We start from the raw sequence: 25,627 nt of genomic DNA on the forward strand, positions 1-25,627 counted from the left end.
AACTTTTGGTCCAATAGATTTTCCATCGTCAAGTAGATGTTATTTTGAATAAAGTTTCTTTATCTGTTTGACAACTGAAAGCTTACTGGACTAAAAGAAAGTCGAGTCGAGAATAGTTTCTATTTTAATGAGTTCATTCAACACGAAAATCTCTATATTTAGTAGATTTTTTAAAAAGAAATCTTTAATGTTTAGAGATTTTGAGAACTTCCTAATTGACATTGTTAACAGATGACTGCAAGTCTAATAATATGTTTATCTTCGTTTATTATTTATATATATTGAACAAATTTTAATACGTTTATATTATCGTTTGCATGCTGAATAATACATGCACTGAATCTCCAAGGGAATCTTACGAAAAGATAAAGCCACATAGCAATATTGAACCTAGTTTGATCAGGAGCCAATGCGAATGAAAACGTCCTGCTGACATTAATGCACCTCTTTATTGACATTGGGAAGTAAGAAGGAAAGTGTCAATATGTATGTTTGTTCCTGCACAATGAGAAATAACACTGAAGCACTGGCGATGAAACCATGTTCATGTGTTCCTTACAACCTCGACATCGTGATAGACTACCTACTAAGTTCTTAAATGGTCTTTTCTGTTTTTTCAGATCAGTGTCGTACGTAGAATTTCATAAAGGGGGGGCTCAAACAGTCATATATTAAATAGTAATCGTATAATTTTTATCATAATATCTTACAAAAGGAATCAGTTAAACCTCCAAATTCCTCTTACGTACGCCACTGCTGCAGAGCAATTTCGTTGATGAGATACACAGTTAATGCGACAACTGTATAACTAAACATGCACTCGATCAACTCTTTGCAGCAGTTGATATGTAGATTCAAAATGAGTAGTTAGAGCAAGCAGAATGTACGTGTACATGTGCAAGCATATCTAAAACTCATAGTCGGAACATTTGTTGTATTTACTTGTAGTAAAACTGATGAACTTATATTTAATTAATATGAAGGCTACCTTGAACGTCTTATCGTCACGTGTGTTTGTACATTGAGAAAATGTCTATTAAACATAAATGGGTCAAAATAGATGTTTGAAAGGGTAGTATGGGAAAGCCGAGGTTTCAGAAAGATTTTCACGAGATTAAATGTTGAACTTGCTGTAGCAAGTTATATAATATATTTAACAACCGAAAAAGTTTGTTTATATAGGCCGAAAAAGTAGCCATCATGTGGCTGGATGAGACCTCCTTGTGTAACCTTGACGAATGAGCTCAACATTTAACGTCACATCATAACACATTGTTACCGATCAGAAATCTATCCTTATATGCCTTTTCGAGTCAACAAGAAATAGGTAGTCTTACAGTACTCTTGAATAGACTATGTAATACATGATCATAAAAGTCATCATGTCATCTTCTTTTCATATTTGCGGATATGTCTGCCGTTGGCTGCGGTTTCATCGTGCTAGTGTTTTTTTTTCTTTCTTTAGATATGAACAAACATACCAATCTACATCATCCCTCTCACTTCTCTATGTTATTATGGATGTGGATTTTTGGTACGCTTTCATCCTTACATTAACCAATGCTAGCAGTCAATTTTCTGGAAATTACTTCCATTCATATAAATCTGGGTATAAAGGAATAACGTTCTTCTGTATGTTTCGTATTTGTAAGAATCCCTTGGAAGTGTCTTCGATACATAGATTGATTAAAGAATGCAGTAGATTTAGTAGATCATACGATTACCAGTTTCGTAAACTAGGGGAGATTATTTGAGAGAATTTTAGAAGCATCTCCAGAATTATATCAATAAAACAACAACAAAAAGCGTAGTGATATGATACTGTATAGTAAAACTATACGCACTCAATTTTCGTTAAATCTGATTTTATTTTATTAAAATGATTTTTTCATTGTATTCTAATACTGTTGTAATGCTTAACATTATTACAATTCTCATTAAATCGTATAGTTGAATGAAGTCCACTTAAATTTTAATTATATGAAATTAGGTTAAAAATAAATCTAAAAGGTTTCAAACTTTTCAAAATCAAAGTTAATAAAAATATGTGGTAGCACCCTGAAAATAACTTTGTCGCCTAGATATATAACCTGTCAACTTTTCATACATTCTGTACAATTGCAGTAAACTACCAACTTTATAATCTTGTAGAAGAACGCTTTATTCTAACACTTGACTATTTAAGGCACCTAATTTAACCAAACCATGCTCTTTAGTATGATTATATAATACTAGCATTCTTTCCGAAAAATGATTTAAGTTAAAACTATATTTAATTCTTTTTTGAGATGTATTAATAAAATAAACCACACATCTTACGTGTAGTGTCGAAATCATTTTAAGTTAATGTAGAAAACAGCACAGTTTCTGAACCCTTTCGGAACGTGAAAAATAATGACCACTTGAATTTGAGCACTTTTCGTGATACCTACATTTTTTAAAGTATACTTGCAATTATCTGTTTTAATTTTAAAATTTATCATCCAATGCGTATATATTTATTTTAATCTTGTTGCTGACTTTTAAGTTTAAAAGTTTATATTTAAAAAATATATATTAATGTGGATTCTTTACATGGAAATAAGTAGGAACTGTAATCATGCAAAGATTCAAATCAGTCACAAAGATTTCTGTACACTACTTGTGTTTACATCTACAGGAGTTACGTATGTAGTTTAAATGTAATTATGTTGAAAATCAGACTGTAAAACACAAATCAGGCATTATCAGTCACCATGCAGTTTATGTTAAAACTGTTAGTAATAAAGAAAAGATAATTTCAAAGCCTCAGGTTCTTTTATTAATCATCAGGTGTATACAATAATCGACTTATGATTTGTAAGTTATTTTTCACCTGCTTCGTGAAGCTCAAGACCACAAAATAGATTGATGACAAACATCGGGTAAATAGTGTCTAGGTAAACAATTGGCAATCGAGTATTCAGTTTCAGTCAGTAGAGATATAGGAATATATTTTTTTATATATTCAAAAGAAATCAGTATTTTCTGTTTTATATATTACATATCTTATTTACTGGCTCGAAAATTTCTCTCTCTCTCTCTCTCTCTCTCTCTCTCTCTCTCTCTATATATATATATATATATATATATATATATATATATATATATAGTGTAATAGTCTAATCTCGATGGTTGACTGTAAAAATTTTAAATGACATCTCTGTGTTTTCTGAAGTGTAAACATGCACAACCAATTTACTTAGTACAATAAAAAAAGGAGTACTTAAGTTCGATAGTCAGTTTTTGGTAGTTGATACTTCTTGTTCACCTCAACCATAAGTTGGTGGGCAACATGGAAGTTTTAAAACTTTTTCTCTCCCTTGGGAGAGCTGTTTTATACTTTAATGAAAGTTGATAATTATTAATTGGTAATTGATAAGAATTAGTGGGAAGTTTATAACATTGATTAAATTTCCTAGTACAATGTTATTACATTAGTATAATTCAGAAACTGATCTAAAAACAAAATAGTAACTAGGAATAACAATATTCAGTTAAATATTTTGTCTTTAGAGCTATATGAAACTTTTTTTTTTTTTTTTTTTTTGGTAACTGAAGATTTTGAAGTCAACAGAAATCAGGGAACGGTAAATGATTGAAGGAAAACGACTTGAGGCTTTATTCTTATACTTTTCTTCCACCTGGATTGGAGGAAAGAATGTTGAGTAATTGTGGAAAATAAATAATAAAAGTAGAAAACAAAGTAAAGATTAGTGTGATTACATGAAACAAACATCAATATAAAAAAAATCAAGTACCTATGATACCAAAATTCAGATCTGGCAGAAACAGCAAAAAATCAACATGCAACATTACAACATTCAAATGAATGCTTTGCATATTTTAATCAAATTTTATGTTTTTTCTCTTTCAGAATATAAAAAATGTAGCTTTATCTCAGGCATGAAAAACATGACTTTTAGAAAAAGCAACCACTATTTCTGCCAAATCCTCTCATTTCCGTTTACTGCAATTCTTTTTCTTATCTATTTTTTTGTTCGTTCAAAAAAAGAAATGTATGTGGCACAAGTAAAGAGTAAATGATTACAACAGCTAGCCTTCATCAAGGCTACAAAACACTCAATACAGAGAATACGTTCACATCTGCACAACACTTAGGCAAAGGGCACCTCACTTACAAGCTACCCCATCGACCAGTTGAAGACTTCGACGGACGAGGCATATCTCCCCTGGAATTAATTACCTTGTTATTATAATTTTTTTCTTACACACTAAACACCAAACTTACTTTCTGTTTTGCTTTTCTTGTATACAATAAAAGCAAACAGAGAAGGTCAAATAAAACAAGTATCGTTTGTACACAGAACACACACAAAAAAAAATATATATTTAGAAATACGTTTCTCTAAAGGAATGATGCGACACTTAATATTTGTAATATTTTGGTTAAAATTGCAAGCTCATACATAGCGTGTTTCTTCGTAAGTGCTAACTGTGGGTATAAAAAATAATTATATTTATAACCTACCAAAGGGCGAAAAAGTACAAAAAAAAAAAAAAAAAAGTTGTCGATGCCTTTAGCAAGAGGTTACGTAAGTATCAATTTGACGTGTGCGTTTTATAGTACATAAAGTAAGCAAGAATAAACCTTTGATATGTCTTCTATGTAAGGCAACTGTGCATGAAGTGTGATTTTTCATATGTGCTGAGTAAGGATAATAAAATTAATTGTATATGTATCCTACAATAGGACAAGATGGATATAAATTTTTCGGAATCTTCAACAAAAGGTCAAGTAAAGATCAACTCCATGCGTGCGTTGTATAATATATAAAGTAAATAAAAACTTATCTATCGTAAGTTTTATTATGCAAGACAAATGTGCATAAAATGTGTATGTTGCAAATAATTTTTGTAAATGTAGCTAAGGATCTACTTTTGTAGTATTTTTCGCGATGAGTACATGTGAGAACAGCTGTCTTCCACACCCTAGAAGTACATGACAGAACAACTATTGGATTTTATTAAATATTAAATGTGTTCTAACCTAAATATATGCTATGTGCATATTGGGTGACATGAGGATATAAAGTGTACAAAAATACCTACCTTTTTAATCGAAAAGAATTTAGATTTTCGCGTTTCAATCGTGACATGTTGGGAGAACAGAAAAGCTAATTAAGTTATATATCACCTTTAAAAATAATGTGATAGATTATTCACGTCTGACTCTGTTCACTAGGAAATTGTTTATAAATTTAGTTAATTATTATTATTCAGTTTATATAATTTTAACAAACTTTTGTCTTGACCTTGTAGTTAAAACATATGTTGTGATTAAATTTTAGGAGAAACATATTTTCACTTGGCCAAAAGTCCTCAAGATCGAAAAAGTGAAATTGTCGGCATTACCTGATCATATCGCTTATCCGATCATGTATTATTGTTAAGTTTAGCAAACACTAGTCAAGCATTATTAAGAAATTTACCTAACTCAACTACTATTGTTTGTTGGGACATAACTATTTGCATAACAACATACTGCATTTTTTTTTCATCTTGAGTAATCAAAACGTATTATAGTGTTTTAGTGTCACACAAATACATTATCACTTGAGTGTATATAAGAAGTATTATCTCATCTCAAAAGTAGTGAATCAAAATAGTATATTTATGATTTGTATTTAGCGTAGGAGTTCAAAACCTAAAAGTTAGAAATATGAAAACAAATAGGACTAATGATTTATCAATTTTAGTAGTGGAAAGACTTAAGTAATACCGATTACAAATAAATCGTCTCTTGTTGCAGCATTATTTAATAAATCATAAAATTAAATTTCTAAGAACAATAAACATATTTAGTCACAAAAGACTGAATAGCAATATTTTTAAATGAATTAAAATTGAATTTAAATGAAAAAGAAAATGAATTAATATATTTATGATTCCCTAAATTTAGAAGTCGAGATATTCAGATTTTAATACTTAGAATATCTCGTTTTGTGATCATCGAAGAAAAGCTTTTAACTTTACTAATTAATATAATTTCAATTTAATAGTATGTTTATTTAAAGTTTTTTCTGAGCAGCACAAGCTTTCAACTCGTATAAAAATTACTAAAGATCAGGAAAATATGATAAAAATATAATTAATAATAGATTTATGGGCAATCCTACTAGCTGATATTGCGAAAGATAATGTTATCACAAAAATCCAGGAAAATAGTCTGTCCCATACTTTGATTGAAAAAATATATAACATCAAGCACACAATAGGTTTAATTGCAAATAAGGAATATGACACAAACACCATTATTACTAACCGTTAAAAAAATGTAGAACATTAAAACATGTACACGCTGAAAAAAAGTGAGATACACGCTACCATAGAACTATTTAATAGGAATCCCACCTGTAAGGAATATCACACTCTAGCTCCGTCAAATTAGATTGACTGTGAGAGTGAGCAACTCGTGTATCTCGTACGATGACTCCCATTAGATCGTGAACAGAGCCAGTGAGGCTTTTGTCGCTTCCACGTCTCCTCATGGTTTGAGGGTTCACTTGGAATAAACTGTTGGGAGCACTAGCTGTCGAGATCTTCTTCTTGATTGGTCCGCCAAAGTTGAAAAACCTACAAAAAAGTTCAACAGAAAATTCATGTTGTTATCTATAAACAGTTGTAAACGTGATTCTTAGGTTTTTATGTTATCATAACAATTTGAATTAATACATTTAAACAAAAGTAATTATCTCTAAAAAAAATCTGACAAGTAAACCTTACGTTTGGGTGAATCGAGTTGCTGACTGAGACCCATATGAGAAAGTAGTACTAAATGTGGTCAGTATTTCAGTGAAGTTGTAGGTGCGAAGCTCCAGGGGTTTAGGAGATACAGCTACCAGAACATCACATGGAAGTACAGAATAGTCTTCATACAGTTGGAGGTAAAAGCTCTGTAAGACCTCTTGTAACGACAAAAGGTCAATAACAAATATATGGGTATATATTAGGACTAGGGGGAAGTCATATAGTAAGGGTATATCTGACGGAGGCCATCTTGAAATCCGCCATTTCGAATTAAGGTTAAGTTTTAAAAATAGGAATAGGGTCATGTGATACATGATTTAAGGCGCAAATTTAATCAGAAGATCAATGGTGACGTTAATTTTGAGTTACGCACAATTGGTAAAAAGTTACAGGGAAATTAAATATTGTTGCAGCATATTAGTCCTTTACCCCACCTTGTAAATATTGTTTTAATGATAATAATTAAATAAAAAGCAGGTGGATAAATATTAGTTCTATGGTAAGAGTTGCCTTGATGGCGGCCATGTTGAAATCCGCCATTTTGAAGCAGACAAAAGTTTTAAACAAAACGCATAACAGTGATACCTTATTAATAGCAAATTTTACCATAACTCCAACGGTATAACCATTTTTGCTTTATCATTAACCAGCACATAATTAAATGGATCGCTCCTTACGACTACTGCTTTGACGGAATTGTTAACGACAGATGTGTCATGTGTAACTCGATTGCCTTTGTGAGGTGTGCTCACTGTGAGCAGAGCATTTGTGCAAGTCATGCACTCTTTTCTGAACTACATATTGATTGTACTAATTGAGGACTTTTCTGGAAGAAACACCCAAGTTCAATTATGACTCAATTCCTCTTTGGTCATTTTTCCTTAAATTAGCAACTTGTTTATGCGATAACAAATGATGGTTAATGATAAAGCAAAAATGGTTATACCGTTGGATTTATGGTAAAATTTGCTATCAATAAGGTATCACTGTTATGCGTTTTGTTTAAAACTTTTGTCTGCTTCAAAATGGCGGATTTGAACATGGCCGCCATCATGACAACTCTTACCATAGACCTAATATTTATCCACCTGCTTTTTATTTAATTATTATCATTAAAACAAAATTTACAAGATGGGGTAAAGGACTAATACATATGCTGCAACAATATTTAATTTCCCTGTAACTTTTTACCAATTGTGCGTAACTCAAAATTAACGTCACCATTGCTCTTCTGATTAAATTTGCGCCTTAAATCATGTATCACATGACCCTATTCCTATTTTAAAAACTTAACCTTAATTCAAAATAGCGGATTTCAAGATGGCGTCCGTCAGATATACCCTTACTATATGACTTCCCCCTAGTCCTAATATATATCCATATATTTGTTATTGACCTTTTGTCGTTACAAGAGGTCTTACAGAGCTTTTACCTCCAACTGTATGAAGACTATTCTGTACTTCCATGTGATGTTCTGGTAGCTGTATCTCCTAAACCCCTGGAGCTTCGCACCTATAACTTCACTGAAATACTGACCATATTTAGTACTACTTTCTCATATGTGTCTCATTCAGCAACTCGATTCACCCAAACGTAAGGTTTACTTGTGAGATTTATAAACTATATATAGTCTTAGATTATTCCTTCATAACGTGTCTGATGAAGGCAATGATATATTTCGAAACTATAACACAAATTATTAATACAAGTATCTGCTTTGTCAAATTTTATTTTCATTTAACTTATACATAGTTCTAAAGCTAGAATTCTAGGTAGTATTCTAATATATTCAATTTTAGCTTTATATAGAGCTCAAATTAATGGAAAGAAGATTAGCAAAAGTTCTCCCTGTTGTGAAAATTATTCCTGGCTCGTTTAATGGACATATGTTTCTGTGAATATTTATCCCTGGACTTGTTTGATAGACGTAAATTCTCTATGAATGCCGTTCATTACATCTTTGAAACTTATTTGCCTTAATTAAAACTAAAATCTGACTTTCAATAAATAATAATGTTAGAATTTTGGCAATGTATTATTGCCTTCAGCAGAAACATTATGAAATAAAATTTAAATGCTACAGTTTGTATACCTCAGAAAATGAGAGGAAGTCATTTCTAGGAACCAATGAGATCTTTCCCTTCATTTTCAATGACTTTTATTTGCATACAGATCTCGACTTTTAATGATGAAACTTTCATTAAAAAATAAAAAATAAACTTTTAATTGGACAAATAGGTTACTCCATTACACTTTAACACCCTGTATTATACTTTCTTTCTTTTCTGTTCTTTCCAAAATCCTTCTTCACAAATGATGAATATTCAGGCCACTATCCCAATTCATTAGTTTCTCTCTCTCTTCTCTTCGATCCATTTCATCTTTTTACATTTCCTTATAGTACTTCTTCTTTCCCTTTCTAATCCTTCCACACCTTCCCAGTCTTTTTCGCGTCCTGAGTCTCTCACGTGCTTATACACTGCGTTATTGTCTCTCTTTAATCTAACGCCATCCTTGTTGTTTAATCATTTCAACCACAGAAAGCTCTCGATGAAGATGGTGTCAAAATAACGAAGAAAGAAAAAAAACGCATGAGCAGTTATGCCCATTTGCAAAGGAAAGGTAATCAGTAACATATTTCCTCTTGTTCACGAGTGCAAGAATTACAGAAACAAGAAATTTACTGTTCGTGCTATAAAGATGTAATAATTACAGAAGAAAGTCTCAGATATGGGCTATATAATAATTATCGAAGAGGGTTACTATAGCAGAAAAAAGTTTGCTTTTGTGCCTGATCAAACAACAGTGTATCTCAGTTTAGATTGAAACCATCAATTGAGAAATTCAGAGAAAAGCAAGGGGAATTTTATCTAGTATTTTTAAAGGTAAAGTTCAAGGAAAAAGTAGAGAAGCCTTCGAGAAATTAATGTTATCGAGAAATACAAACGAGTAATCAAGGAGCGTACAGGAACATTGGAGTAAATGTTATGGGCAGTGTCGGAAAGTTAAAACATTATAAAGCAAAAGTGAGATTGCAGCAAAGCTTACCTCTGAGTCCATCTTTATTCAACGTACTAATATTTGTAACTGTTTCGTTATATCTGCGGTACCAATACTTTCTTCTGTGTGGAGTGTCATTAGGTCTATTGCTCCTTTTAGGGGTTTCATTCTGAATTTTGCTATTAATTTCCGAATCATTCGAGTTAAATTATGTAAGTTTGTCTCTGTTCATTTGATTAAACGAAATGAATACTGAAAATGTGTTGATGGTTTTAACTTTGTTAGTGTAAATAAGTTGAGTTTTGGGTATCGCCTTAATTCTTGATTAGAAATCTCTCAGCAATGTGTGTTTCATTGTGTTCTGTTCAATGCCTCGATGTTACATTATTCCTAAATATTTGTAGTGTTTTCCGTCTTCTATTTTGCGATGTTCATCAATTGGAAATCTTTCTATATTATTATTATTATTATTATTATTATTATTATTATTATTATTATTATTATTATTATTATTATTATTATTATTTAGTAGTGGTAGCAGCGATTACAAATAACCCTTACCTCCTACGCTGAGATGGTTGTATTGCTGTAGCCAAGAGGTTCTTGTAATGTTCTGATCGAATAAATCGTGGGTAGCAATCCTTTTTCAGTAGCAATGTATAGACATGTTCAGCTGCTGCATCGAACGTAAACCTTGAGGGATTCCTCATCTCTTGGTGCACTCGTTCCATTGTTTTGCCATCAATATTTATCTCACACGGAGCACCGGGCGCCAAAAACTCCCTAAAGATACAAAGAAGAAGGAAAATTTACCAAATGTTCAACATTTAAGGAAAACAAGACATAATTTATAAATATGTTACCACCTTCAGTTTTCTGAAGAAGTTACCTTAAACGTTTTCGAGTTACGACAGCATGTACGAAAAGTTATTGTGCAGTGAGAAATTTGCAATAACATGGAGGTTTTGCAATATGGAATTACCTACAATAGTAGCATTTTGCGGTAGATGGTTACTGTTTGCTCACAGATGTTCTGGAATGCTTAATCGAACTGAAGGGCCTTCTGCAATAACAAGGCAAGTCGAGTTACCTCGATTCCTGGTAAAACATAGATAAAGAAGGCTTGTGGACTTACTTTCCTTTTCCGTTACCTCTAGTGCGTATACGAAGCGTCTATTGTGAGGAAAACACAATTCATCTGCATCTTGCACTTTAAGTTTATAAGGTTTCTAACTCAAAACCTCATTTTTCACTTACCTTGTTATTGCAGAGGGCCCTTCAATTTGTTGAAATATTGTTGAATAAGACTGTGCGTGATAATGGTAGTCGAATAATAATGATGTTGACGATCTGCAGCAAGTATTTGGTGTAAATGTATTTTATAACGGTGGGAGATTCGGGGGCATCCTAGATTCGAAATTTATCGCTGAGGTGCACTGAAGGGACAGATATGAAAAACAAAATTCGAACGCTGTGGAGGAGCAAAGAAATTCTCATTACTTAAAAAAATGTGCTTGACAATACGGACTATTGTGTTTTACACAAGTCTTCAGACCTCTGGGGAAAATATACAGCATTTTCTACAGAGGACGCTTATTGTATTTAATCTTCTTCGATTGCCCGATAACTTTTTAGGCAATCTAGTGTATTCCTTCTAGTTGCTTGTATATACGAAAGAAAGTTACACGAATTGTAACTAGGAAATACCTTCATACAATACAAAGAACATTTATAAATTGATTTACCTTACCATCTTTTTTCGAAATCCCACATTTACTATAAATATAAAAGTTTATTAAACTTCACTGTCTTTTAAGAGTTTAAAGGAACACTTAAGAACTAGCTAAAAGAAAACATAATACCGTTCAAAGAAATGTATGAGGACCGTCTAGAAAGTAAAGAACGGCTGCGGCGCCGACCCCCCCCCCACTACTGCGATTGCGTGCGCGGCAGTTAGCGCCTTCTTTTACTTCAGTGTAAATCAGGTCTCAATGCTGTGCGGTCACGCTACTTGTTTTTGCAGTGATTCAAAATGGCGGCACCAATCGAAAATCCTGCCAAATGTGAAGTACGGAGTGTCATTCGTTTTCTGAATGCGCAAAAAGTTAATCCTGTTGAAATTTTTAGGCAAATAAAGAATGTTTATGGTAATAGTGCAATGAACGAGTCATCAGTGAGGAAACGGCGCATATTGTTTAATCAAGGAAGGACCAGCGTGCGTGATGAAGATCGAAGTGGGAGGCCATCACTTGTTACGGAAAAACTGAAGGAAAAAGTCGAAGAAAACATTCAGGAAAACCGACGTTTCATTTTTGAGCACGTTACACGAAAACACTTCGCAAACGATGAGGAACTCAAGCAAGGAGTGACAGTCTGGCTCAAGACTTTGGCGGCAGATGAGTATAACATCGGCATCAAAAAAACTGGTCCCACGTTAGAACAAGTGTCTTGACAACAATATCGGTTACATAGAAAAGTAAGGTAAGGTCCTGTGACTTGAAAATAAAGTTTGGTGTTGATATATTTTGCTTTTATTTAACTATGCCAAAACGTTCTTTACTTTCTGGAAGGCCCTCGTATATAGGGGACAATGTCAAAGATTTAAGGTCTACTTGAAAATATAGTGTTGGACAAATATATTTCAAGTCACCCAAATTCAGAGTCAATAGTTGCTCAATCATTTCAAACATTTTGGGAAAAAATATATGATTATTACTTTAAGATTAAGATCAAAATAATATTTTTAAATTTTTATTTCTTCTTTACTAAATACGATGGTTATATTATGTCAGCACTTTTGACAACATTGTTTTTTTCTCTCTCAGGAATAACAATAGTGCTACTTTTACATAGTAGAACAGCACGATATTTATATCAGGGGCGGATCCAGGACGAACTTCTGGGGGGTTTAATACTGCTACTTAGAGCTACTTTTAAGAGCTCTAAACTCTGGGATGGGTTTTATTTATATATATAAAATAAGAAAGTTTCCCCTTCTGGGGGTGGTGATAGCCCCCCTCGATCTGCCACTGATTTATATTTGTGTTTAGGTTATTTATCTGGCTCTTTACTACTAACATCGGCATCCATCTTTCTAAATTCACTGTCTTTGTTGCACGATATATATACATGCAGACGATACCTTTGATGATTTATGATAGGTTCTTGACACATTCTACGTTGTTTCTGAAGAAATATGACGCGTGAACGTTTCCGGTGGGCATAGCTTAAAGTAATTTTGAAAGTCCATTAATTTAATTATATTGAATACACAAAAGAAAGTAATGAGGCCGCGTGGATCAGTGCTAGATCGCTCACCTCTGGTGATACTGGTGTGTAAGGTACCTCGTTCGATTCCAGCTCATGTCAAATAGGCTTTGTGGGCAAACAATGTGAGCGTGGGTTTTCTCGGGGTTCTCTAATTTGCTCCTACTTTCTTCATTTGACTGATTTCGTTCATTGTCATCACCATCTTCCTTAGCCTTAGAACATAATTGTAGAACGTTAATTAAACAAAGAAAAAAAAAAAAGAAAAACACATTTACTATTCCAGATAATGTTTATTTTTTAAATTTTCAACGAACTTAAAAAGTTCGTTACTAAATTCTCTATGTCTGTGTGTCTGTCTGTCTGTCCACTGTCTGTCATTTGCATTTTTTTTTTCAATTTTGAGCCCTCCATTCGACAGAGCATTAAAAACTACCTGAGAAAGTGATGGAATTTTTCGCGTCACTCTTACCGTTCCCGAGATATTGGCCAGAAATGGCCGATTTCCGGAGATTTAAGGATCCATATCTCTGTAACCATAAGTCATAGAGAGATGATGTTGGTGTTGATCAATACCTAAGAGGATGGTGAACATTTTGGTACCAAATAGTAACCGGTGGCCACTGGACAACTGGCTACTGGCAAACTGGCCACCGTTTCCCGGATATTGGCCAAAAAATTCGAATTTTGGGAGATTTGAAGAGCCTTTTCTCGGGAACCGTAAGTCATAGAGAGATTATATTTTGCGAAATTTTGCGAGAAACAGAAGGAGATGTGGATAGATAAAAAAAAAATGACTTTTACATGTAGGAACAATCACAGTTATTCGTCCCGCTCCATACTTTTTAAGTTCGTCCTGACAATACTTTTGGAGCATTCTCAACTGGTTTATTGTTATATTAATATAAATAAAAGAAAGTTGTGGAAACCTCCATTCTCGTTTCCATGGCACTACAGAAATTTTGGTTCGTTTTTTTAAAAAAAATATTGTAGCATACTTTTACGTTGTATACGAAAGATGATTTTCAGTCTCTACTTCCAGAAAAAAACATTTCAAAATTTTAGAGTATGTCAACTTAGCATGACATGATGTTACTGTAAATGGCACCGTGGGAATTTTAGTGATGAGAAATTCCTTTTAGTTGTGTCAACTATTCCACATAGGGTCACCAATATTGAAAAAAATCTACACATCTTCGAATCAGATATGTGATAAGAGGGCAATAACTAGTTGAGACTTTTTATTTTATATTGTAAGTGTATTTTGACTTCAAAAATTCATATTTGGAAACATTGTTGAGACATTAAGAGCCTGCCTTACTAAAAATAATACGAAATTCACCATTTTTCTTTTGCTTGTTTATTCATCAGTGAAAGGAGATAATGAAATGCAAGTCACCACAATCATAGATAATGCTATTCTACAACAGAAAATATGAACCTGAACAATGTTCAGTGTTGCCATCCATAGAAATAACAGTGTTGCCAGAAAAACAATTTCCCTAAAATCTAAGTTAAGACAGCGAGTAGAGGAATGAACTCAACTGCATTTGATTACGTATCATGTTGTTTTGGTTCCTTGAGAACTACTTTTTAATTAAAATTATTATTTAGTTTTAATAACTGTATGTTAAAACTATTTTATTTATTACAAACTAAATACAACTATTATTTAAAAAGTAGTTCACAGGAAACCAAAACAATACGATACGTAACCAAATGCAGTTGTGTTTGTTCCTCTACTCGCTGCCTTAACTTAGATCTTAGGGAAATTGTTTTTCTGGCAACACTGTAATTTCTAAGGATGGAACATTCTTCAGGTTCATATTTTCTGTTGTAGAATAGCATTATCTATGATTGTGGTGACTTGCGTTTCATTATCTCCTTTCACTGATGAATAAACAAGCAAAAGAAAAATGGTAAATTTTGTATTATTTTTAGTAAGGCAGGCTCTTAAGCAAAATCTACATATCTATACTATTATATAAAAGAGTAAAAGTCACTTACTCATCAACGCCTTTATCATATTACCATAGCTATAAACGTTAAATTTGGACAGAAAACTTCTTTAGTCACGAAAGCAAAGACCAAGTTTTTTTAAAAAATACATATCGGTTTTTTTTTTTTTTTTGCCAAGAATAGTGTATCTTACGAATTACTGAAGTTTAAAAATAAAGATACACGGCTTTCAGAGGTTTCGAGAGTTCCATTCTTAAAGGAGGGAAAGAGAGATATTTTTATAACATTCTAATTTGCAATTATTTATTCAGAAAATGCCGAGTTTATTCAGAAAACACGGCTTTGCTAAAGTTGGAGTATGAAATTCGCTATAACCCTTAAAAATGAGCAAACACATGTAGCATAGTTCTCGAAAATTCCGCTTCTAAAGAAGAAAAGGGTGGCAATTTCTATAATATTCAAATGTTGGATTTTACATTTATTAAACCTTATTTTTCCCTGGTAAAGAATGGAAACTTCCGCTAGTATGTTAATAAAACTGTATAAACTTACAACTTTTATATTTTTGTATATTTGCGCTTCATGTATTGTGATACAAAAATCTCACTTGTTGAAAAATTTTAAATATATTTTGCGAAAGGTTTGGATTTTTTAAGCACTTCTTACCTTATACCTAAGACACTGAATAAGTGTAAAGAACTAAAAGTTGTAAAAGATTTACTTACTCAAAAATCTCTCTAACTTTTCTGATGATTTGTGATTGAGCACTATGCCTGAGGTCGTTCACTGCCATCCAAAATCTAATGTTCTCATGACTGTATTCCTTCCGTAAGTAATTCGTAAACTCTTGCAGACCTGAAACAACAACAACGTTTATTTTAATATTAATACGGTACCCAGAAAGACAACAAACTATATAGGAAGATCAAAATATAATATGTGAATTTTGAGAAGCCATAGATGGTGTAACATACTATTATATGGTATAAATTGCGATGCACAATAGCTTCAGTCACATAACTTTGTAAACTATTCAGTTAAATGTTATTAAATCAATAATTAAATGTAATAAACACTAACTCTATAATCATAAATTTTAATAATAATAATAATAATAATAATAATAATAATAATAATAATAATAATAATAATAATAATAATAATAATAATAATAATAATAATAATAATAATAATAATAACAATAATAATAATAATAATAATAATAATAATAATAATAATAATAATAATAATAATAATAATAATAATAATAATAATAATAATAATAATAAACTGAGTTTTATTCAATTTACTGGAGTTATAAAAACCGTAATCTGTAAAATTGTAGTCTTAAATTATCATTAATTATTATTCTTAAAATATCAACCAATATATAGCATTTGGTATTATCCGATTTCAAAGTAAGATAATTAATTTCTACTCTTGTATAAATTTCTGTTGATATACCTAACTTAGAGAAAATTAAGTAAGATATATTTTATTGAGAATTAGCTTTTTCTAGTTATCGAGTTATTTTAAATATTATGTTATTTGTGTTTTTCTTTCTTTCTTTATTTATTTAATATACAACACAACAGGCTTAATGCCCAATTATAGTGTTGTGTACATAAAGTCCATATGTACAGTTCATTATCCAAGTCATGTGGATTTTGAGATACATTTTTTTGATAAAAATCACAAGAAAAAATAGCTCTAGAATTACACTCTGAGGTACATTAATGATAAGTGTTTAGGAACAGAATACGTCAAAATTAAATTTATGTTATCTTGTTTGAAACTGGAAAAGTAATGGCAATTTGTTTCCTGTTAATTAAGCTATCTTATTATTAGAGTACATTTTATCTTGGCACGCTTCCCGCCAGTGCACTTGGTTGGCTTTTAAAGTACTTTCTACTAGCATTCACGTGAACGTCTTAATCTAATAGCCGTCTTATTGGCTTTGTCGTGTAGGTGACGTTAGTTGTCAGCCAGCCCATTAAATGAAGTCATTGTTATTTGGCGGGTATTTGAAGTGCTTAGTTGCTGCACGCGAACAAATGTGTTACACGGACTTGTAAGTGATGTGGCATTTTGCTGTGTTTCCTAGCGTATTGTAACTGTCAACTTAACCGTGGTATGGCAACAATGCATTGCAGACAGATCCATAATTTAGGCGGGAAGCGTGCCAATATAAAACAAACGTACTCTAATAATATATTTGCTACAAAACCATACCACTAACCTATTAAGAAATAGATCATAGTAAACTGTTAACTATGATTTCCATTGATGCGTAAACCGTTTGCTTGATTGTGTATTTTGCTCTTACCCTTATTTTTGCAGTATCTTTTCTATTGTGAGGAATATTTAACATCATCACGTGTACGACCAGGAAAATATGAAAACATTAATAAATGTATTTTTATTAAAAATTGGAAAATAGTGAAAACATCATTTGGTAAACACAGTTTATTATTGTGTACATATAAAAAATAAGAAGAGAAACCAAGATTTACAATTCTCTTTTAGCTTTCAGTAGTTAAACTTGAAACAGAAACCCGTTTGCTGGAAAATGCGGTTCCGCAAACAGCTACTATATAAGCTAACGTAAGAGAATGTGAGTCAAAAGGCCGAACTTCTAACATTCAATACGTATGTGGATACTGTGTGACGAAGCTCTGATCTTCAAGATTATTCTAAAGCTGAACTTTAATTATTTTACTAACCATTCACGGCGAGAGTCTTCCATGCGAAATGCGTCAATTTTGACTTACGACATTTAGAGACTGCTCGATGCACTAAGTTTGGTGTGCTGCACTACCACTTTTATTCGAGAGGTCCTAGAGGTATTTATGAACTTTAACCACTCTGCTTACGCAGGTTGGGCCAACAAGGGAATGGCCTTTCAATACAGATGACAGACGAGGAAGCATCGCTTAAATTAGGTATTTGCAACCCCTCGAATAGCCTGAGAAGAGACATTCATGATGAAATAACCTAAGAAGACAACCGACACAAACTTTGCACTGGATACAATGATGTAGTGCAAGAAGTGTATAACTTTCTGTTTACGTGTGCTACTAGAAGCTGGGACCAGATCAAGTACCCTATGTAATTAATCTTTGCAATGTAATTTTCTGAGTTCTAAAAGGATGCACTGTGAAACAGATTTCTCTCATAAATTACCGCTTAATGACCTATAGAATATCTAGCTATATTTTGTTCCTTCTTAATTAATTTAATTAGTTGTGCTTTAAGTAAAACGTGACAACTATTTCGTAGCTTTGGCATTAAAGTGTGTTAGTACTCTTTTCAAAGATCGATTTATTCTCCAATTGTGATGTAATTCTCTGTATAGGATATTCACGAAACCTAGTCGTTCAAGTAATGTAAATAAACATTCACCATCATAAAAAACAATGGTGCGTAGAGTATTTCTTAAGACAGTTACCTAAAAGTTGAAGGAAAGCATGAATCGAGTAGTAATAAGTAATTACGGAAGAGCTCAGTATTCGTAAAATAATATTTCCTTTGAGTGTGTATTGTCGGTGACCAAGATCTCATTCACTTTGAAAGAAAGATTTATATGCATAATAGGGCAGCATGCTCATTGCATGTATTGAAGTAGATTGATCCTGGTACACTGCCAAAGTTAAAGATTTTATTTCGGTCTCTTTCAGACCACTGCTTCTACTACCAAATTGAAATAGAAATATTTCACTATAATGAAAAACATTAGTTGTAATGGAATTGAATAAATTTTGAACTTGATGCTGGTGTGCCGTAAGATTACAACATGCAATTGATTCCATTGGTTAATTATAACAATTTGGTGTAAACACCTTTTGATGTGACAAATAAAAAAATCTTTTATGTATCAATTTGAATACAGTTTTTCTTCTAATGACCCTACTTTCGTTTTCATAACATCTTTACCCCTTTTTCTATCCTTTTATCCTGTTTTCTTTAAATCAAAGTTGTCTTACGCCGTTACAATTTCTCTTTTACGCTGTTAACCTAATGAAAATCCACCTTTAATTAGAAGATTGCTAACAATACCTGTAGGGTCACTGACAAGATCTTCCATTGAAAGTGCCCATCTCTTCACCCTCTTGTCCGTTGGAACTTCAACACTAAAAGAAGAAGAAAATGCAATACAATATATGAAGTATAGCCCATTCTAGAACAAAATGCAGTACAATACACGTTCTACCTGAAGAATTGAACATTTTTGTAAGTCTTCTACTCATATTCAGGGTTCAGGCTCTTTGACAGGAACAATTTTTTAAAAAAGGAACATTTTCTTTTTAGACTAGACTTACAAGTACAGTATTAAGACATTTTTGGCAGTGTTCTGCACAATTTTACAGGGGAAGAAAATATTTAAGGATGCCATGCTCGTAGTCATCATGACTGAGAAATTATTCACATTCGAGAAAGGATAATGTCTAACAACAGTATTCATCATTTATTTATCTCCCAGAAATTTCATATTATTTGATGTCACAGTCATTGCGATTTCAGAGTTCATTCTTAAGGTACTTACCACGTAATTAATGTAAAATGTTCTTAGTTTTATTTGAACACGTGAGTTTTTTTTTTTTTTTTTAATTTAGACACCATAGTTTTTCAACTCTGTCAACAATCAAGTCTTTCTGACCCAGATCTAGATTGTTACAAATTTCCTGACGTGACTGTAAGATGAGTACAAAATGTATCATCCTATATAACTTATTTATTTAACTAATAGAACAATCTGAATCAGTTATAGTATTATCTCTTATATAAATTATACACATATACTATGCTGTTAAGGAAAGCTGGCATCTGACAGGTGTACGTGCTATATTTAAAAAAGGGGGAGAGGACCAATGACGCCACTATTATTTCATGTTGCTTTTAGGCAGCTACGGTCACTGGACGCGTTATTGCCAGCAGTCGAGTGTTGTATTTTCTTTCAATATTTCGAATACTATTATTTTTATTTGGAAGTCTCAAATTACAGTTATATTCTGAAAGGGGGAAAATATTTTGAATGCACTACACGTTCTGTAGATAGGTGATGTCTTTCCACGTTTGAAAATTGAAGTTAAGAAATGGAGTGAAAATAAGATGTATTTTTATACAACTTCAAGAGCAAAATGTAGTATTTGCATTTCAGACCAATCTTGTTATTTGCCCCCTCATAATTTATGTTTTATAAACTAGTAAATTTCCTTATTGCGGAAGAAGATCGTTCGTCATTGATTTTTATTAGCAAATATTGTTTATAAATATACACTGCATTTACTTCCCGTAACAGATTTATATATCCAAGCCCAAAATTTTGTAGCTAATAACTCAAGAACTATAGATCTCCACTTGACTAAAATTTTAAATATTGGTAGACCTTAAGAAGCTTAATATATATGTGTAAAATACCATGGTATACAGTCATTTGATTCTAAAGTTATTGGCTATCAAACTTGAGGTTTAGACTCACCTAAGTCCAAACCCCAACTTCGGCGGAAAATAATTCGAGGATCAAAGATCTGTACAATTTAATATTAAAATGCTCATAAAGGTCTACCACTATGCGAAATCTGATCAAGATGGATGAGTTCCATCAATCACTTTGTAGTGAAATTTCTTGATTTCACTGAGTTCAAACCCAAATTCGATGGCTAGTAACTTAGAAACTAAAGATCTGTACACCATAATAATGTATTTCATACTATGCTGAAATTGCACAAATCTTGTCAATTTTTACCACCATACCAAGGTTGGTCAAGATTGGTTGGGATTTATCGATCGTGATTTAGTGAAATTTCTTTATTCACCAAGTACAATCCCAAATTTGGTGATCAACAACTCGAGAACGAATGGTCTGTATAATATAATATTTCGTGAAAGTATTAACTACACGAATTCTATTACCATGGCAAATTTGGTCGAGATCAGATTAGTTCAGTCAATAGCATACCACATATAATGAACTCCACCTTTGATGGCAATAACTCAGGAACCAAAGGCCTATGCAATATAATATTTCATATGTGTAATAAGCTTTTAACGTTCTTTCACCATTGCAATTTTGGACAAGATCAGGTGAATTCCATCAATTGTGTTTCAGTGAAATTTCTTAATTTCTCTGAGTTTAAACCTAACTTCGATGCCCAATTACTCGGAAAATTAAAAATCTGTTTTCCACTTTATCTCATACTATACTCGAATGTATACGAAGCTCGCCAACCTATATCACCTTACCAAGTTTGTTAAAGGTCGGATGGGTTTTATTGATCGTGATTTAGTGGGATTTCTTAATTTCAATAATTCCAAACCCAAATTTGGTGGTCAATATCTCGAGAACTAATGATGTGTATACCATAATGTTTCCTGTACGTGCCAAACTACACAAGGTCTACAATCTTACCCAATTTCAAGATCAGATTATTATCATCGATAGCATAACACACACACATAATAACCTTTCAATAAGTTGAACACCAAATCCATGGATAATAACTCAGAAATTCAAGGTCTGTACACCAAAATATTTAACTTGTGTACTAAATTCTTCACCTTCTATCACCATTATAATTTTGGTCAAAATTGGATGAGTTCCATCAAGAGTGTACGATATACAGGATGGTAAGAAACTATTTGAACAAACTTCGGAAGCTGATTCCTAACACCAAAACAAGCAAAAAAAAAAAAAAAAGTCCTCTGTAACTGGTTAGTAAGGGATAGTTTCGGCGATATAAGGTGCCGAAAGCGTGGGAAAAATGAATTTCAGAAGGCTGTAATTAAAAAACAACACCACGTAGAGATTACTTGCCATTATATGAGATCCCTACGTTCCTTTGAAGAATCTCTCGCATACATCTTGCAGAGGTTTGAAACATACATTCTTCAATCGAGCAGATATGACTTCGAGTTTCATGTTCTAAACCGCACTCTCTACGTAGCGTTGTTTTTGAATTACAGTCCTCTGAAGATCATTTTTCCCACGCTTTCGGCACCTTATATCGCCGAAACTATCCCCCACTGACTAAAGTTCCAGAGGACTTTTTTTTGCTTGTTTTGGTGTCAGATATCAGCTCACGAAGTTCGTCCAAATAGTTTCTTACCACCCTGTATACTGTCCCTCTGATGTTTATATGAAAAATAACAGGGCAAACATTAAATTCTTCGGTTGCAGTGTTTTTATAGACAAACAACCTGAAGGTCCTCTGCCTCCTTGCCGAAGCTGAATTGCGCACGCTGAGTCATCACGAAGGTAAATTAAACTGCGATTCACTTATGCAGGATACGACTCCTAGCAACTATAGTGTCCTAGTGCAGCCCCTCGCCACCGGAGAAAATTTTCTGGAGGACTGTCTGTTAATCTGCTTGCAGGTAATGTTTTTAGTTACATCTTCAGTACTTTAGTTACGTCACTGCTGAAGCAAAAGTGATACCAGAAATTTTGAAAGGAGGTAAATGATATTGATGTTTTATGTATTCGTCAATAGCTAATACGTGACTTAGTTCTTGTCCTATAGCATGTTCTACAAACATACCCAGCGCCATCTGCCTACACTGTTGATATCAATAAACGAAGGAGGCAGTTGCTTGTATGGTTTCGGTCAATTACGTGTACGCCCATCCATGGAGGGCTAAAAAAATCCTTCATTAGACCATAATACACATTTTCAGGCTTCTACCATCCAATTCGCATGTTCGTTATATCGGTCGTTAGCATTACTAAACTCAAGTGAGAAGTGGATGACCCCAGTAGTGCCTAGTGGAATAACCCTAATTGAAGTATACGAAGCATGGTTGTAGGGAACGTGTTTTCGAGTTGAGTACGCATGCATTGGATGGTCTGTGTTGACCTTGTGGATCCATACTAGTCGCTAAATCCGATGTTCAATGCGACAACCAACTTTGCACTATCCACTCTACAATTTTATCGATGGTTCGTCAGTTGCACTTAAACAATTCTTTATAACTTTAATAATGGTTTCTTTTGGACATCCACTAGTGTAATCGATCGAGACAAGACTTGAGTCTTTAAGCATAAGTATTGATGGCGTTTCATTATACTTTAAAATTTTCAACATTTTGAAATTTTCCTAATGTATTTTATATACATATTTTGCTAATAGTGTATGCAATTATTTCAATGTGAAAATTAATTTGGAGTCAGAAAAGACTGATAGATTTCTAATAAAGTTGGGTGTAACATCAACATGAATGCATTAACATCCTAATCATATTTTTACAAAGAAAAAAATTGCTTTTACTACATTCATTTTACATTTATCACTTCATTATTTCTTTATATTGTACGAATCACGTTCGTTTTATTTTTGTTACGATTTCAAACAAGAATTTAAAATCGTCCACAAACGGAAGATGTTAGCATACCGAGTGTTAGAAGGTAAGAAATTTATGACTAACAGAATTATAATAATAGACTATATACATCTCTCCTGCAAAATATATGTTGTGATGAAGAACTACTATTGCTCTGATAAGAAACTGTTTACCGGAGTTCAACCTCTAGTTTTTCATTTTATGAAGGGTTATTATGTTTTCTGACAAACTCATATTTTGATAGTTCTCAGTGGCGACTAGTTAAACACTTCTTAGACGATTTTTTTTTATTTCGTTCGTTGCAACACTAATTTCATACGCTACAACTTCCCTAAATAATAATTTATGAACTAATCATAATTCGAAGCTAAAATCTTCCGGTTTAAGAATTATTAAAAGCATTTTCCTCAATCTAATAGCCTATTTCCGCCTTAGGATAATCATCCAGTGGGTATTTAAATGAAACAACTTAATAGAAACTAAGTAAAAACATAACTACTACTAATTTACCGAACATCTAAAGTTCTGTTAAAGCAAATAAATTACTTGCGTTGTCGCTAATCTATATGTTGGGCGGAAAATCGAAAGCCAATTTAACTATTTTTGTTCTTAAAAAAGAGAGAGACAAAAAAGAAAGTTTTCAACTTAAACTTCTGTCTTTTACAATTACAGAAAATGGGTTTATCGGATATATATATATATATATATATATCCTCGTTCTTAATAGAAAAGAGAATTGGCTATTTCGTTGTACTTACAGTGGGCTATTGAGCAGCCAATAGTTGACGTCATCGCCAATCCACGGATTAGACGGCTGAACAGCTGTGATAAATGGGTCGTACTCCGTGTAGGTGTCACAGTTCTGCATCAAATTGTCCACCGCCTGAGACACCTTCAGCCGAGTTCTCACCAGGCAGTTCTGCAGAAACTCCACCTGCGGGAAACAAGGAAAAGTTTCAGCTCCACTACATAACTCATTGCGTCTCACTGAAGATCACACAGTTCACAGGGTCATTTCTTATTTTTCTTTCTTTCGTTTTTTAAAGATACGAAATTGTGTTAAAATAAATGTAACACCACAAAGAAAAGGATCAGAACACGTATTGAAACTACATGGAGATTGAATTATTCACCTTGAAACATAAAAGGTCAAATGGCCAGTCTCGCTTTCAGTTTTCCTTGGAGATATTCAGTGTAAAACAGGATTCGGTCATGCATGAGAACTTTGATAACGGTAGCAAAGAATGGAAATTACTATTCTCTCTCTAACAGTTTTAGCTTGTCAATTCAGCGTTACAATAATAATAATAAAAAAAAAAATCCGCAGAAAATTTCTGCTAGTTTAAATCATATAGAATAGGATTATGAACGTGTTAACACGAATACCGATCAGGACGCTTTCTTTATATTTAGATAGTCTCGAGTTAACGTGGGAGACAATAGAGAGCTCAGCTTTGGTGCTATGGGTCCGTGCTTCGATTCTAGGTCATGTTAGTAGTGAGCACCATCGTGTCCGTGGGTTTTCTAGGGGTTCTTCCATTTCTTCCCGTATTATACCACAATTATTTTTATTCATATTCAATTTCATTAATCATTCGTGTCCCTTAGCCTACAGGGCACATAAAAGATGATGATGATCTCGAGCTAGCGTGATAAATTTTATTATATGTTTTACCATTATTTTTTATGTTAATAAATTGACAGCAAGGAAAAAGTAATCGAAAATTAGTGTAATGACTGTAATGTAAACAATAATATTTAGAACACATTTTCCCCATCTTTCTTTAAAAATAAAATATCGGAGTTATTTTATAGATCTGATTGTTTTATACATTCTTACCTATGCTTATTTATCTTTTCACGAACAAATTATAGTCTTACTATTATGTAAAATAATGTATGTAAGTGTCATCAGATTTTCCCATAGAAAGGAGCCACCTACAGGCATCGAAGTTTGTGTACAGATAGATATTTAATAGGTCTAATCGTGTATGAAGTCATTTCCCGATTTTCTACTCAAGGTGAATTGGGGTCACATGTTCCGGAGCTTCAAAAGATATAGAGTACCTCAGAAAGCCCTCAACTTACAAGGGAAGTTCGAGAGAAAGCACTCGCTTACGGAGAAACTAAGCATGCTATTTGAAGGACCAATTCATGCTGGTTAGAACAAGCCAAAAAAAAAAAAAAATCCTTTACGGTTGAGAACTGTTCGAGGGACTCAACTTGGAAATTTATATGAAAAAATGAGTATTTAAACGCGTTAAGTATTATTAGC

At 32.8% G+C, this 25,627-nt stretch overlaps 1 protein-coding gene across 1 annotated transcript in view; it reads right to left on the minus strand.

Annotated features, from left to right (window-relative positions):
• Nucleotides 1-25,627, minus strand: part of LOC145677485 (uncharacterized) — a gene marked incomplete at its 3' end in the record, with an annotated part of 40,722 nt that overhangs the window by 7,757 nt on the left and 7,338 nt on the right. Inside the window, 6 exon segments of the mRNA XM_081747963.1 lie at nucleotides 4,161-4,211; nucleotides 6,394-6,615; nucleotides 10,351-10,572; nucleotides 15,741-15,870; nucleotides 19,072-19,145; nucleotides 24,111-24,286. Coding sequence (XP_081604089.1) covers nucleotides 4,161-4,211; nucleotides 6,394-6,615; nucleotides 10,351-10,572; nucleotides 15,741-15,870; nucleotides 19,072-19,145; nucleotides 24,111-24,286 — 875 coding nt within the window.

Source organism: Thermobia domestica, unplaced genomic scaffold, assembly GCF_964235325.1.
Source record: "Thermobia domestica unplaced genomic scaffold, izTheDome1.hap1.1 HAP1_SCAFFOLD_931, whole genome shotgun sequence".
NCBI lineage: Eukaryota > Metazoa > Arthropoda > Insecta > Zygentoma > Lepismatidae > Thermobia > Thermobia domestica.